The 15,613-nt window shown below is 41.6% G+C and overlaps 2 protein-coding genes across 5 annotated transcripts in view; both read left to right on the top strand.

The window, feature by feature from the left end:
• Positions 1–2,989, top strand: part of ECPAS (Ecm29 proteasome adaptor and scaffold) — a 95,979-nt gene extending 92,990 nt beyond the window's left edge. For all 4 annotated transcript variants that reach the window (XM_024560277.3, XM_071221237.1, XM_053921839.1 and 1 more), the window contains exons 48-49: positions 1,208–1,279; positions 2,704–2,989. In XM_024560277.3, coding sequence (XP_024416045.2) covers positions 1,208–1,279; positions 2,704–2,843 — 212 coding nt within the window. In that variant the 3' untranslated portion in view covers positions 2,844–2,989. The remainder of the gene's footprint in view (positions 1–1,207; positions 1,280–2,703) is intronic.
• Positions 2,990–11,822: 8,833 nt separating this feature from the next.
• Positions 11,823–12,939, top strand: OR2K2 (olfactory receptor family 2 subfamily K member 2). The gene has a single exon (XM_024560254.3). The coding sequence runs from the start codon at positions 11,902–11,904 to the stop codon at positions 12,937–12,939; it is 1,038 nt and encodes a 345-aa protein (XP_024416022.3). The 5' UTR covers positions 11,823–11,901.
• The last annotated feature ends 2,674 nt before the right edge of the window (positions 12,940–15,613 follow it).

Below are 15,613 nucleotides of genomic sequence, written 5' to 3' on the forward strand. Positions count from 1 at the left end.
GTTCTCCCTCCGTAAGTGGCGTGCCTCACGTCAGGAGGCACCGTGTCCATCTGCCCTCATTGGCGATGTCAGTTTTGATTACCTGGTCAAGGTACTACTCAATTTTCTCTACTGTATAGTGACTTTTCTCCCCCCTTGTGTCTGATAACCAGCCTATGGGAACATACTTCTAGATCCAATAACCTGCTCTTCTTCAAAACTGACTAACAAAGCAGTCTGGGAAGAGACACTCCGAGAGCACGTAGATAGGCTTCTCCTCTTCAGAATGTCTTCCAGGCCTAGCGCGCACTGATGGCTCTCCCCGAGTCAGTGTTCATGAAGGTGATGTTCTAACTCAGCATTCCTTCCACGTTTACCAGTTGCCGGTTGGCACCCTCTTGTAAGCAAGATCCCTCCCTCTCCCTATCTCTTTATTATTGATACTGATTCATGGATTCCTTTTCCCCCAGTTGGTTTATAATTAATTATTTGTCTTAATTAATTTGTTGCTCACGTTGTCCCAGTTTGCCCAGGGGAAGCTCCTTCAGGCTGTCTCCTGGGTCCTGTTGACAGGTCACCATCATCCTTATAAGCACTTCTGTACTTTGCAGCGTAACAGCATGTTAGAAGGTCCTTTTGTGCTTTTCTTGCTGCGGGTTTGGCCGTGTGTTAAGTTTTTCGGTAGACAGTTGCACTGTGAGCTAACGCTGTATCTGGAGTAGACACCAAGGAAGCATATTTCAGGTGTAATTCTCGCAGGCGGTGTGCTTTCAGATAAAGAACTGGCAGTTAAGAAACTGGTCTTTACAGGGTCCCAGGCAGGCGTCCCTGATTTGGCCCTAACCCTGGGCTGTGTAATGTTTTTGTTAGAATGAGGACGTCATGAAAACCTGAAGACCTGTCCTAGGTATTATGAGAAGATCACATGTGTTTGAGATAGTGTCTTTTGAATTCCCACTTCTAAAATGGGTCCTTTAAATATTGCCATCTAAAGGTGATTGATATATTTGGCTGACATTTTTCTTTTAATATAACGATGTAGACATGTGGCACATTTCAAGTATTTAATAGTAAATAACATGCAAAGGGAAGCTGATGTAAGAAAAGGTGTGTCTTTCCCTGTATTTATAATTTCTGAACATCTTTGAGTAACACTAACTTAATCTTGGAGCTTTTGTTTATAAGCCATATAAAATAAATAATGTGCATTCTGTGATTTCCTTCTTAGAAAATAAGACCTACTCATCTGTGAGAACAGAAGCTTTATCTGTGATAGAATTACTGCTTAAAAAACTTGAAGGTGAGTCCTTGATTGTTCTGCCTGGAGGACCAGAAAGCCAGGATAGTTTATGGCATATGTTTTAGAAATTGTTTTTATTTTTTATTTTGTTTTTAAATAAGCATTTACTCCAAAATACAAACCTATACATGGATTAAAAAATATATAGATATAAAACAAAATACAAACACACACACACACAGATCCAAGTGAGATAGACAAAGCTAAAACGTTTAATTTGTATTAAGTTTCTTCTTACATACTTTTTACGTATTGTGAAGCCGTAGTTATCTTAGAGTCATAGTTTTTGTTTCCATCGTGAGTGCTGATTTGACCCTGGTTCATCAGAGGAGGTTCGTCTGTAGCAGAGCTCGTTGCGCAGGCGTCAGTAAACAGAGCGGCAGCTGAGGAGTGGCGCTGGGAGAGCATTTTAGCGCTGATCCGCCCGCCTCCTGTGACTTGATAGCAGTTTTCTTAATCCTATTTTTTCCTGGTTTCTTTTTTTAACCTTCTTGTCAAGAGAATTTCTTCTAATCATCTGTGGTAATAGAAAACATTTCTTCCATTTGGTGTATCTGTTACTGATTTAAAGAAGGGGCTTCTTCCCTTTTTTCTTTTTCTTCTTTTTTTCGTAGCCCCATGGATTAAGAATGGGGAAGAAGGAGCAGTTTTCTCCAGGTCCTACTGATTTGCAATTGCTACCTTTCTGGTTTTGCTTAGCTGTTAAAAGCGCCTCTCCTGGGGCTCCATAAAACAGGCTTTTTAGCCTCAGTAACACTGCACATCTTGAAATCCCTTTTTTTCTCATTGGTGGAACTAGGCACCTAGTTTTATCACCGAATTCTCACTGTTTGCCGAATGTGTATGAATCTATTCCAGATGAGTAAAATGAGCCTAAATGGTGAAATAACTTTCTTGAAACCACACCACTGGAAAGTGGCTGACCCTCATCAACACAATATAGGATCTTTACTTTCTGAGTTTCTCTGATCCTTCCGTGAAAGAAAGGAGTAATAAAATGCCATCTGTTGAAACTGACTTTGTAATTAAGAAATTTACTCAAGATTTTTTTTTTTTTTACCAAACACTTAAAGAGGCTTTTAGTGTTGTTGAAATGGCTTTATCGTCATCGCGTGCCTTGCCCTCACACTCCCTACTTCCGTTTTGCTTCAGCATCCCTAGGTTCTCTTTGTCCCACCAGTATGGGGGTGGGGGGAGGCAGAGAACGAGACCGCATGGCATGCTCTCAGGTTGTTGCCAGTCATTAGGCTTTCAGACGACGACTGTTGAACCTGTGATCATTATATACCGAATTGTTGCCAAGGGGTTGCTGTGCATTCATTTTGGGAATATGCTGTATGGAGGAAAAGCAGAAAGACCGATTTGGTTTTTTTGCTTGCTTGTTCTATGAGGAATCTTTTTTTCTTCTTTCTCTTTTCATTCAGAATCTAAACAGTGGGAAAGTTTGACATCTGAATGCAGAGTGCTCCTGATTGAGTCTTTAGCGACTATGGAGACAGACAGCAGACCTGAACTACAGGAGAAAGCATCGTTACTGAAGAAAACACTTGAAAATCTGGAATAAATTAGAAGGGGAAGAAACAAACAAGCGCCATGTTTATTGGGGTTGAAACGGTGGTATTCTTTGGAAAACCGAGGGGGAAAAGTAAAGATTAATCTGTAGCATGCATCATTCCTTGGCTGAAATAATAAAAAAAAAAATGCCTTAAATTTTGTTCCTTATTAGCTTTATTTTATTTGATGTTTTTAAATTATGTGGGCAGAGTGAACTTAATGGAACATGGATGTTTGAGAGGTGGTTGTAAGTAAAACTGATGGAAATAGGTATTAGAAGATGAAAGCTGTTACTACAGGAATAGACAAAGTTGTAGAGCAAGCTGGATAAAACTCTCAGAACTGCATCCAAATTAAATGACGTTATTTCAGGAAGAGAGTCCGTGAACCACTTCATTGAACCCCCTTGCTTTCCACCTGAAGAAACAGGCTGCACGGTGACGTAGCTGCTTTTTCTGAGGCCTGTGCGAAGGCCGGAGTGCACGTGTGGGGCGAGCTGCCCAGGAAGTTTTCTTTTATACCCTGCTGCCGATCAGCGCTCACCCAGCCCACCCGAGAGACTCCCAGATGAGGTGCGCACAGCAGTCCTTGACCCGGAACTGAACTGGCATCACTGGATTCTTGAAATTCAGAAGCTGAACGTTGTTTCGTCATTTGTTTAGATGATCCGTCTTTAGAAAGTAATTGTTTAGCACCTTTCTTTACAAGTTGTGGGGAGAATTCAGTGTCGTGGGATCATTCTGATTGTCCTTCCACAGGCAGATACAGGTAGATTAGGACCCGGGTGCTCCTCCTTTCTTTCTGCGGTTGCTTATTTTGCAAAACCCCAGCCAACAATGAAATCACGACTTTTAATTTAGACCATTCCTATTCTCAAGACCAGGAAAACAACTTACAACTTTATACCCACCTTTATGTTAGTAGTATGGCTTTAGGATAGAAAGGAAAGCATTTTATGCACCTCGGGGAAAAAATGTGATACCACTCAGTAAATAAGTACAGGTCAGGTTTCTTCCTTTCCTTATACTGCTTACACCCCTGCCTAATACAGGGTAAGGGGGAAAACAAGTTTGACTAAGTAGGTGTTTAAGGTACACTGAGAACATTGTAGCTTACCTTGGATTCCAGGCACAAAGTTGGTTTACACTCAGTATTGACCCCTTACTGACATTAACACCAGGCTCAAAACTTCATGGTCGGTATTTTGGGTGGTCTTTGTTGAACCATGTATTTCAAACTTCCTCGACTGTGACTCATAGTAAAAATCACTTTTCACACTTGACCCAGAGCAATGAGTGTGAGTGTGTGTGTGTGTGTGAGGGGGAGAGAGAGAATGAGAATGAATATAAAATCATTAACTGAAATAAATGTTTTGTGAAGGAATTCAGACTCTTGCTATGTGTGGTACACTTTGACCCCTCCTGCACCCCTACTATTTTCAGCGCTCACTGAATTTGTTTCCCGCCTCTCCGATGGGCTGCCGTTCTCAGTTTGAAAACACTGCCATCGTAGTACCTGATCTCGGCTGTCTGTGCCATGTTCTGGGGTCGCTTCTGATTGGGGAAGGGGTTTACGAAGGAATATTTAAGTGCTTATTACCGAAACACCCTCGTAGCTGATACTAAATAATAATTGTTTTTGTAGCATCATGAGTTGTAAGGAACCTCTCGTGGACTTGCACTTGAGAATGGCTTTTGCTTGAGGAAAAAAAATCCACTTCGGATGTTTTTCAGAAGGCTTACAGCCGCACAGTGTTTTCCTGATCAGTACTCCCCTTTGCACGAAGTGCCCTCGGACTCTCATTCTCAGCGCCTGGGGTGCTCTTCCTAGGCAAGAACCCAGGGCAGGTCAGGTATCACCAGAAACCAAGCGTAAGGGCAAGAATTGTGCTCTTGGCCCATGTGAAATGTTAAAGCCTCATCAAATGTTACGCTTTTTAAACTTTTTGTTTTTGGGAATTTCCCATGGTGCTGAGAGAGGTGCTAAGATACTTGAACCTTAGTGCTTAGTGCTAGCGAATTAATTTCTTTGAGCTGTCTAAGCACATTTCTAATTTGTACACTTAATGCCTTCATCTTGACCAGCCAAGTCGTTTGCACAATGAATAATGCTCCCCCACGGTCCCCGGTGCAGCCTGTGTGTGCGTGTGTGCACACGCTTATTGAAAACGGTTAGAGCAGAGGTGTAATTGTGGCGTGTTGATATGGCGACCAAGTGGGAGAGGACCGTGCATGTTTCTATCTTCCGCCTTCATTGTCCGAAGCTATCTGAAACAGGTCTTTGTGATTCCCCCCCACCCCAGGAATATTCAGTGCTACTTGTCATACAAGCAACTGGTTGAGAGAGTCGAATTACTAAATTCCTTATTCCTGGAATACATACACTGGAGATGGCTTCATAAATTTATTGGTACATGGAAAGGAGGTACCTGAGGTTTGACAATCGGTCAAAGCAAAGTAGTATAAAATTGTCTTTTTGGTGATAAAAACCAGCAGTTTCTTTAATGTCTGTGTCCAATTTATAATTGCCAATGTGTCTGCCTGTAATAACAGTTTACCTGCACAGTGAGACCTAACTGCCACCAAATCCCCATTGCTTTCCCCTTCCTTCTTTCACTTGTGTGTTTACTAAGAAGAAAAAGAGAAGAAAGGATGTGACTGTCGGTCTGTGCTCTAGTGGCAAGTACCCTGTGTGAACACCGTCCGCCCTCGGAGGGGTGCTTCTGCCGGCCGCCGCCGCGATATATTCATGCTGCTTGTTAAGTGCAGGGAGTTACTTTGACACTCATTGTAATGTACAAACTGTTGTTAATGGATGTATATGTAACAGATTTTTGTATTTTATATGCAAAGTCTTCATAGAATCCTCTGCAATATGTACTCAGCTAGTTAAGCATGTGATAGTCTCTTTGGAAGGAAAACCCAAGAAGACATGAAGTGGTAAATAAAGGCTGCATGACCACTTCTTCTGAAGTAGTGCATTACTTTGTGCTGGTTCTCTAGGAAAATAGCTTAGCGTCTGAGGCATGGACTAGAACTTACACTTTAAAAACTGAAAAAGGCCCAGTAGCCTGCCATAGTCTGAGCGCTCTCTGCTTGTTCACCATGGAATTCCAGTGTGTGTTCGGGGTCTCTGGGAGTCAGTCCTCTGGCGAGAAGCCTCCATGGGCCCTCCGTGTTCAGTCCATCATGAAAGTATAAAATCTGAGGGCTGATAGGTGTTCTTTTTGTATGTATCTCCTAATATTAGACTCGAACCCCCCTGATAAAACAACTTTCTCTTTAAATCAAATTCTAGAGAATATTTAGTCACAGAATGTTATCCAGCCTCTTAATTATTTTCACTGAGCCTTTTAATTCTTAAAAAATCAGCCTCTTCTTTCTGACCCCAGCTCACACCAACTTCTGCCTAAAGGGAAAAAAATCTCTAATCCAGAAATTCTTGTTAAGCTCATACTACACATCTTCAACTAACACTACCCTTAAACAGTCTGAATTCCTCAACCAGACATCCATGGGGTATGAGAAAATAGCTGTTGTTTTAAGGCACTACGTTTTGGTTACTTTGTTACGCATACAGCACTAGGAAGCTGATGTTCCATACAGTAGCAAAGTTTTCATACCGTGCTAGGAAATCGTGTAGCACTATCTACTGAAGGTCACTTAATTTCTGTTCTATCACCGTTTTTACTCCTAAGTATATACTCAAGGGAAAGGTGCCCTTACATGTACCAAAAGAAATACACATACAGGTTTATAACGTTAGTTGAAATAGCCAAAAAATGGAGACAATTCAAATGTCACAACAGAACTATAGATAAAGTGTTACCATAAAGTAGACAGTCATACAGCGATAAAAAATGGACAAACCGCAGTCACAGACATCAACACGTGTCCCGCGAGCACGTGTGGAGGGAAGGAATCCAAACACTAGTGAGCATTTTGTGATGGCGCAAAGTCAGGTAATGTTCTACGTGCCCTTAGGAATGCGTGCACTTGTGTGTGGTTGGCTGGGCTGTTCTACAGACGGTGTTAAGGCTAGTTGATTTATGGTGGTGGTTCAGCCTTCTGTATTCTTGGTAACACTATAGTTCTACCAACTATTGAGAGTATTGACATCTTCCAACTACTGTTGTTGACTTGTCTATTTCTCCCTCTACTTCTGTCAGTTTCTATTTCAAGTATTTTGGGGATCTATTTTTTAGGTCATATATATTTATAGTTGTTATGTCTTCTTGATGGAGTGACCCTTTTATCATTAAGTATGGGCCATGCTTTCCTGTTTCTTTGCATGTCTCATAATTTTTTGTTGAAAACTGGACATTTCATATTTGGCAACTCTGGAAATCATACTCCCCTTTCGTTTCAGATTTTGTCATTGCTCTTTTTTTTTTAACAACTTCCTGAACTAATTCTGTAAATTCTCAATTCTTTATTGTATGTGACCACTGATGTCTGTGCTCAGTTAGCCAAGTGGTCAGCTCGTGATTTGACAGATTGCCTTAAATGCCTTGCACCCGTAGGTTTTCCATTCTGGTAGCTGCTCCTGCACCTCTGTTGCCCAAAGCTCCACTATGTTGTGTTTATATGATTTTAAATGAATTTTGGGGAGTAATAGTGGTATAGAGAATAGCTAAGACCAACAACCTAAAATTCAATATGAGATGTTACTATTTTGTGGCTCCTTAGCCTTCCCTGCTACTAGGTATTTCTCATTAACTAGTTTCTCTGTATTCTTCTGGTCCTTAAAATTTGTGGGCTTTTTCCTCTCTTCCTAATACCTGCTTCAGTCTTCTGTCTCTCAGTGTTTCAAACCCTTATATATTTTAAAAGATGTTATTTATTTTTAGAGAGGGGAAGGGAGGGAGAAAGAGAGGGAGAGAAACATCGATGTGCAAGAGATACACCACTTGGTTGCCTCTCACACGCCCCCAACTGGTGACCTGGCCCACAACCCAGGCATGTGCCCTGACTGGGAATCGAACCAGCAACCCTTTGCTTTGTAGTCCAATGCTCAATCCACTGAGCCACATAAGCTGGTTATTTTGCACAATATTCCTCAACTTAATTTTGCCTGTTTTTCCCTCATGATCAGATTCAGGTTATGAGTTTTTGGTAGGAATACCGCAGAAGTGATATGTCTTCAGTGCTTTATATCAGAAGGCATATGGAGTCAACTTATGCCACTCTTGCTGATGTCACGGTGGTTATCCTCCAGGTCTTCCTACTTATTGCCTTGTTTTGGAAATTATTAAGTAGTGTGTGGTAGATACTTCGACACAATGTAAATATCCTGTTTCTCATCCAGCTTTTTTTACCTGTGACAACTGTGATGCTTTTATTACTTCCTATAACATTTTACCTACGATAATCTATTACTACAACAACCTTTAACCTTGATTAATGATTTTTAACTACATCATTCTTTTATATTTATTTTTTGGCATCCTACTATAAGGAAGAACCAACTTTCCTTCCTTCCTGCCTGCCTGCCTTCCTCCTTTCCTCCCATCCTCCCTTCCTCCCTTCCTTCTGAGAACTAATGCATTCTTATTTTATTGTATGGACTATAATCCATTTTTACCATTATTTATTTTGATGTTCAAAATAATCAGTCCCAGATTTGGCCAATGGGAGCTTCTTCATCGAGGGGGTATCCACAGCCTTTTGAAATCTCCCTGTCATTCTTTGCATATTTCCTTACCTTCTAGTGTGGTAAGGTACTCCAAGTTAATCTTGTCCTTTTCCGTCTCCAGCCTTGGTATCCACCATTTCCTGAAGGAGCGGGTTTTCTTGTGGTTGAGAATTGTATTTAGAAACCAATATGTGGGTGCTAGGTGTGTCCATTGCTACTGAGTGTTCATTGCTTAAAGGTCCTCTCGATAGATGCATACTGAATAAAATTTCTGATCATTTGTTAGTTTAAAGTAAATTTTCATTGGTTGTGGTTTAAAAAAATGTTCTTCCCTTAATATCTGAAAACTAGGGAATAGTTTCAAAAATGAAAAAGATAATATATCTTAGAATTCTAGGGATATCTTTTCCTCTATATACTGTTCAATCTTCTACACTGTAATCATTCAAGGAAAAATCTTCATACAGCTAGGATGGACAGTGTGGAATAGAAGACTTGTTTTTTATGAGTTCTTTGAAATTATTTTGGGGTAACTGTGGTTCACTCTCTGTCTCAACTTTTAAAAGTTTGATATAATTGGATCTTTGGGACATTATCCCTGAAGGACCTGAAGTTTCCAACCTCTGTAGTATATAGCTGCTGAACTTTTAAATTGCTCAGGGACGATACTCTCCCAAACAACAGAGGATTTAAATTTACGTAGTATTTCAGTCGCTATCCTTTCCGTTTTTAGTCATGGAGGTAACAATCAGTACCTTTGAAAGAAATGACTTGCACTGCTGATTTTTATGTAATACATTTAACATTTTTAACGTGGATGAATTTATTCTTTCTTGCACTTCGCTAACTGTAAAGTACATCATAAAACAATATTTGGAGCTGGTGACAGAATTCAGGTGAGAGGACCAGTTTTTCTTGGCTACGATTTGTAAATAGTAGAAAATATCAACTCCCAGGCAACAGGGCTGATTTTTCATTCTTTTTTTTAAAAAAAGTATTTTCTTTGCTAGTCTTAAGAGGAGCACAAAAAATTTGAGTTTCTTTAAAATAATTCCTTACACTATCATAAGGTTTTTGTAGAGACTTTGTTAAATACAAAATTTGGCAGAGAAATCCCTAAGAAATAATCTAACAAAGGAATAAGAACTAACTACTGTGAAATAGGAAGAATGGAGCTCTTAGGAGGAAAAGCAAAAATTGCTTGTCCAAGTACCACAGAGGGAAGTAGCACTGACAAGTATTCCCTGGAATACTAAATGAGGTATTCAGTGTACCTGATGATGATTGGACCTACACTGTAAAGTGCTTGGGGACAGACGACTAAAACAAACAAACAAACAAAAGAAAGGATTTGCTAGTAGGCTCGATAGGAGATACAGTGGAAGAGAAGTCGAAGATGATTATGTAATACAGTATAATGAAAACTATTTGAAAAACATTGTGTCCCTTTACAGGGGCATGATATAAGATGCCGCCTGCAACATCACCATGAATGCTACCTTTAAAAGGTGGAGACATGGGAGACAAATGATAACATTGACTGAAATTGAGAAACTGGGAAAGAACGTCAGTGATGAGAAAGCGAAGACTCAAGTGTCAAGATAAACCATGTAACAGGAATTTGGCTGCGAGAGAAACAGCAAAAATGAGGCGGCAGTTCGCATGTGTAGCATGGCAGTGAAGGGCACGTTGAGGATATTTGAAACTAGAGCGGAAAGAACTAGTAGGGAAAGGAGAAAGGTTGAAGGTGATAACCAGCAATGTCAGTGCAGAAGCAAGGTAAGGTTTAGTAATTTTGTTGCTTAAAATGTGAAATGTAAGAAAATAAAACCTTAAGTGTCTTGTATATAATTAGATAATCTTTAATCTTCTTTTCAAAGAGGTTTTAAGATGATTTAAACAGGGAGTTTAATTTCTACATTTCCTCAATGTCTTCATGAATTATAATGTATAGTAAGAGTTTTGCCTGTGTGGGGGGACTCCGACCACAGGGGCCCCCCAGCCACCACGGATGAGAATAAGTCTACCAAGACATGATCTGCTTGGGGAGGAAAGGTGGCCGATCTCTCAAAGGAGAAGGGCCAAGAGCCTTTTCCTCGGTGGGCTTTTATTGGGTTCAATTTGCACAGGAATACAGGTGAAGCTCATCAATCATTGTCAGGCAGTAAGGATCAAACAATAGATAACATTCAAAGAACTCTGAGGGCTTATTCTGAGTCAGGGTCAGTTAGCTAAAGGGCTACAAGACTTTGGGAAACAAACTCATTTCAGGCTTAGACCCTTATCATTTAAATTGAGGGTATTAGCAAAGCAGGTTTCACAGGATTTTATGCATTCTTTCTTAGGCCTGATGCCCTGGGGAACCTGCCCTTTCCAACACATGACTGCACCACCCTCTGTCATTGTTGCAGGCTTAAGTCAGGCAGGGGAAGTAAGGCAGCCAAAAGATTAGGAGACTTCTTGCAGACATAATAAGGACTCAGACTATGTCAAAGCCAAGGGGCGAGGGTCCATCACCCCCTTCTTCTATAGCCCCCCGAGTCCTTCCCTGTGGGCCTCTTCGTGACCATGCCTGTCTCAGGTCATCCCTCCCTTGAATCTTACCTGTCATTGGCTAACTGGTCAGGCTCGGGGCCAAGCAGGGGGAAGTAAAGTGGGCAGGGGCAGTGCCCCTGCCAGGGAGATAAGCTTTGTCTCCTTAGTGGCTTATGGTCCCAAGGTCTCTGACTCAGCCTTAGCCATGGGGGGTTACAGCTTCTGAAACCAGGCAGGGCGGTTTCCAACATGCCTGGAAAATTTTTTAGACCTGTTGACACTCTCATAAAAGTATGGATCTCAATAAAGAATAAAACTGTATGGTGGGTGTGCCCATGTTTAAATGAGGTGGGGTATTTTGTGTGACTTGTAAACTGGCTCTTAAACATAATCAAAACGGGTGCCTACAGTCATCATGTTTGAGCAAGTCTGTAGACCTCTGAGCTGTGAGTTGGAGAGGGTAGTTGAGACCCAGAACTTCATAGCTGTGGGCTTAAAATTCAGTTATTTGTTTCTTTCAGTGTTCCTCCTCCTCTTCCAGTGAAGATCATTGTTGTACGAGTGTGCTTTCTTTTCCTCACTTATCTGGTTTACTTTTCTAATTTGTGCTCAATAATTAATTCAATGTTCATTCATATTTTTCATCATTCAGTGCTTTCAAATCTTTACTGAAACCCTACTATGTGTCCAGCATAGGATTATGAGCTGAGATTAAGTATAAATGTTTATTCTTGTTTTCAGTATCACTCTTTTCTAAATTTTGTCGTGGAAGAATCAACTTTTTGTGTAGATCATATTGTTCTTCTCTTAGAACAAGGGAGACACTATCCTGTGATATTTTTGTGCTAAAATTGTGCTTATAACAGTGAAAATAAGTTTGCAAATGTTTTCCTAACTAAATGAACATTATACTTTACCCATCTCTTTATGTTCACACATGTAATGAAGAGAATAAGCCTAGAGTAACTACCAGTGAAAGAAAGAAAATGCAACAAGAAAACTCCACCATTTTCAGCTTTTTTTTCTTGAAGGGTTTTTCTAGATACCCGAAGTTAGAGATAGTTCTCTTCAACTTCAGCCTCGTGATGTATCTGGTCACCCTCGTGGGCAACAGCACTCTCATCTTAATCACTGTGCGAGATTCACGCCTTCAAACCCCCATGTACTTTTTCCTCGGAAATCTCTCTTTCATGGATATTTGTTACACATCTGCTTCTATTCCCACTTTGTTGGTGAACTTGCTCTCATCCCAGAAAACCATCGTCTTTTCTGGGTGTGCTTTACAGATGTATCTGTCCCTTGCCATGGGCTCCACCGAGTGTGTGCTCCTGGCTGTGATGGCGTATGACCGTTACGTGGCCATCTGCAACCCGCTGAGATACCCTGTCGTCGTGAACAGGCAGGTCTGTGTGCAGATGGCCACTGTCTCCTGGGCGACGGGCTGTCTGACCGCCCTGCTGGAGACCAGCCTCGCTCTGCGGCTCCCCCTCTGTGGGAATCTCGTTGACCACTTCACGTGTGAAATCCTGGCCGTGCTGAAGTTAGCCTGCACAAGCTCACTGCTCGTGGACGTGACCCTGCTGGTGGTCAGCGTGCTCCTCCTGCCCATTCCAATGCTCTTTATTTGCATCTCTTACGTCTTCATCCTGTCCACCATCCTGCGCATCAGCTCAGCAGAGGGAAGAAACAAAGCCTTTTCTACCTGTGGAGCCCACCTGACCGTGGTGGTCTTGTATTACGGGGCTGCCCTCTCCATGTACCTGAAGCCTTCTTCGTCGGGCTCCCAAGAAGTCGATAAAATCATCTCTTTGCTTTATGGCGTGCTTACCCCTATGTTGAACCCCATAATTTATAGTTTAAGAAACAAGGAAGTCAAAGATGCTATGAGAAAACTGCTGGGGAAAATATCATTGCATCAAACACGTGACAGCCTCTGACCAGGTGGGTGCCCGGGGTTTACGAGGGTCCGACCCAGGGAGAACTCACCAGGGAAACTCAAGACAATGTACTCACCCTTAAGTCACGGGCTGGAACCTTAGCTCTGTAATTTTACAGTTGCGAGATAGGGGGGGGACCCACACAACCCAGAATTAATTTATAAAAAACTGTGTATTTATTCTTACACGTTTAAACTTCAGTCACCTTCAAAGTGCTCTCCATTTGATGCAATGCACCTATGGAGACATTTTCTCCCACTGCTGAAAACAGTGTTTGAACTTGTTCATTTTGATGCCTTTTAATGCTTCTGCCATTTACTTGTTTCACCTCTTCCACGTTGACAAAATGTTTCCTTTGAGGGCTTTTTTTCATCCAGGAAACCACACAAAAAAAATGTTGTTTGGGGCAAGATCAGAGGAATAGGGAGGGTAGGGCATGGGGGTCCTGCTGTTTTTGGTTAAAAACTGCGGAACACTCAGTGTGGTGTGGGCAGGTGCACTCGCAAATCACCCATCGTGAAATAGGCAAATGCACTGAAAGATTTTTTTAAAAAAATTAACTGAAGCTGAACACAGCCTCTCTCAACAACGCCAGCCAGTACCCTGATACAGATGGGTTCCTAGAACACTCACCTAGTAGGGGAAGCCTGTGCTATAACTGGCCCGCCCTCCAGAAGATAATTCTGGATTTTGGGGGGCCCACTCGAGTGTGTTCACAGAGAGATTGCCTGTGGGCAATACAAGATTCCAGTTTGCATTTGGTATTATTTTCTATATTTGTGTTTCATAGTGGTGAGAAGTTTTGGGCTGTAGAGTCATCATACATGTGTTGCAGAAGGAAACTTGGATAAGTTTAGAGTCAGCGAATGTTAGCGCCAGAAGAGGCTTGGCCATCCTCTCTGCCTTACATCCTCTCTCGGATGAGGTGGGAGCGTGAAGAAACAAAGAACAGATTATGCCAGCGAGAAACCAGAACCAAAGAAAAATGAAAAGACTTGCTCACTATCACACTGTTGCCAAACTGGAATTGCAACCCTCACCCTTTGGCCTTCTTCTCCAAGGCTTATTCTGCCACGCGGGGGCGGCTCCCTAACTGCGCTTCCTTTCCCAAACCTCCTGATTAGAACTCCCTGACTTCCCGAGTAAAGGCGTCCAACGCCTGCTTGCTTCACTCACCTGAACCTTGCTTTGCTAAGCACATAGATATTTGAGCAAATTGTATCTGTATCTAAGCCCATGTACCACCCATATGCTAATTAAGTCTTCTTTATGTGTGTTTGTGGTTTTTTTCTTCATTGAATGATTGACTTCACAAGGGCAAGGATTCCTGTAATTTTGTACCTTTTATGTTTATAGCAGCGTTTCAATAAACTCATTAATGCACCATCTTTAAACTGATTATTACGTAATCAAGATGTAAGTACCATTTGTGATTAACGCATCATCCTTAAACCGATCATTGCATAATCAAGATGTAAGTACCATCTGTGAAAATTAAGAAGAAACAACACGAGCCATGAGGTATATTGCTGTATAAATAGCTAACAATTACAGAGACAATTTACGTTTGTGGTTTTAAATATTTTACTTGTATAAAAATACTGCTTGTTTAAAACACAGAGCGGGGCCTTGACTGGTGTGGCTCAGTGGGTTGGGTATCTTCCCACAAACCAAAAAAGGGGTCGCCAGTTCATTCCCTGTCAAAGCACATGCCTGGGTTGGGGGCCAGGTCCCCAGCACAGGGCACATGAAAGGCAACCACACAATGATGTTTCTCTCCCTCTCTTTCTCCCTCTCTTCCCCTCTCTCTAAAATTAAATAAATAAAATCTTAAAAAAAGAAAGAAAGGAAAGAAATAATCCCTGAGTTTTGGGGTAGCAGGGGAGAGCTGACCAGGAAGCTTTCAAAGCAGCTAGAAGTAATTCTTTTTCTACTTAGATCCCTCAGCCATTGCAACCCAAAGACCACATTTCATTTCCTGACAATTTCAGAGTCATTTTCAAGTGACATTTTATAGTAGGCTTTCATTAGAGTAGAACTAATTATGTGCCCCCTGGACTTAGCTATAATATGTGCAGTACCAAATATAAACGGGAATGACCAGCGTTATGGATGTGACTGAAATCTTGACTTCAGAGAATGAACTATGAGAACTTGGAGGGTCTGAACACACTCTGTGGTTAGTATGTCAGCTTGGACACAAGGAACTGCGCGGATTGTTTCAGAATAGGATGGGGGCCAGAATGGGGCCCTGAATGGGGCACAGATTAGAAGTGACCCAGCCGTGGAGCCTGGGTAGATACCTCCCCAGCAGCAGCACAGGAGTTACAGTAGTTACAGCGTTTATGTTCCATAAAGTTGCTGTGAAAAAGAGCAAGCACATATAAATGTGTTTTAGACAAAGAACTTGTATGAATGACCCATGGACATGGACAACAGTGTGGGAATTGACTGTGGGAGCGGGGGGTGGGGGGTGGGGGTGGGATGGGGGGAGGAGGGCAAAGGGGGAAAGTTGGGACAACTGTAATAGAATAACAATAAAAATGATTTAATAAAAAATGTATTTTATACACTCCAGGCAATACTAAAGTTACTTATTTGTAAATGGTATATTCCTCCATTTGGATTAGCTTGCATCTCAGCCAGTGCTGATGACAAGCATTACTCTTATCAT

This window comes from Desmodus rotundus, chromosome 1, assembly GCF_022682495.2.
Source record: "Desmodus rotundus isolate HL8 chromosome 1, HLdesRot8A.1, whole genome shotgun sequence".
Taxonomy (NCBI): domain Eukaryota; kingdom Metazoa; phylum Chordata; class Mammalia; order Chiroptera; family Phyllostomidae; genus Desmodus; species Desmodus rotundus.

What these genes read in the sequence shown, in the direction of transcription:
- OR2K2 (XM_024560254.3), top strand. Translation starts at nt 11,902, where the DNA reads ATGAACATTATACTTTACCCATCTCTTTATGTTCACACATGTAATGAA.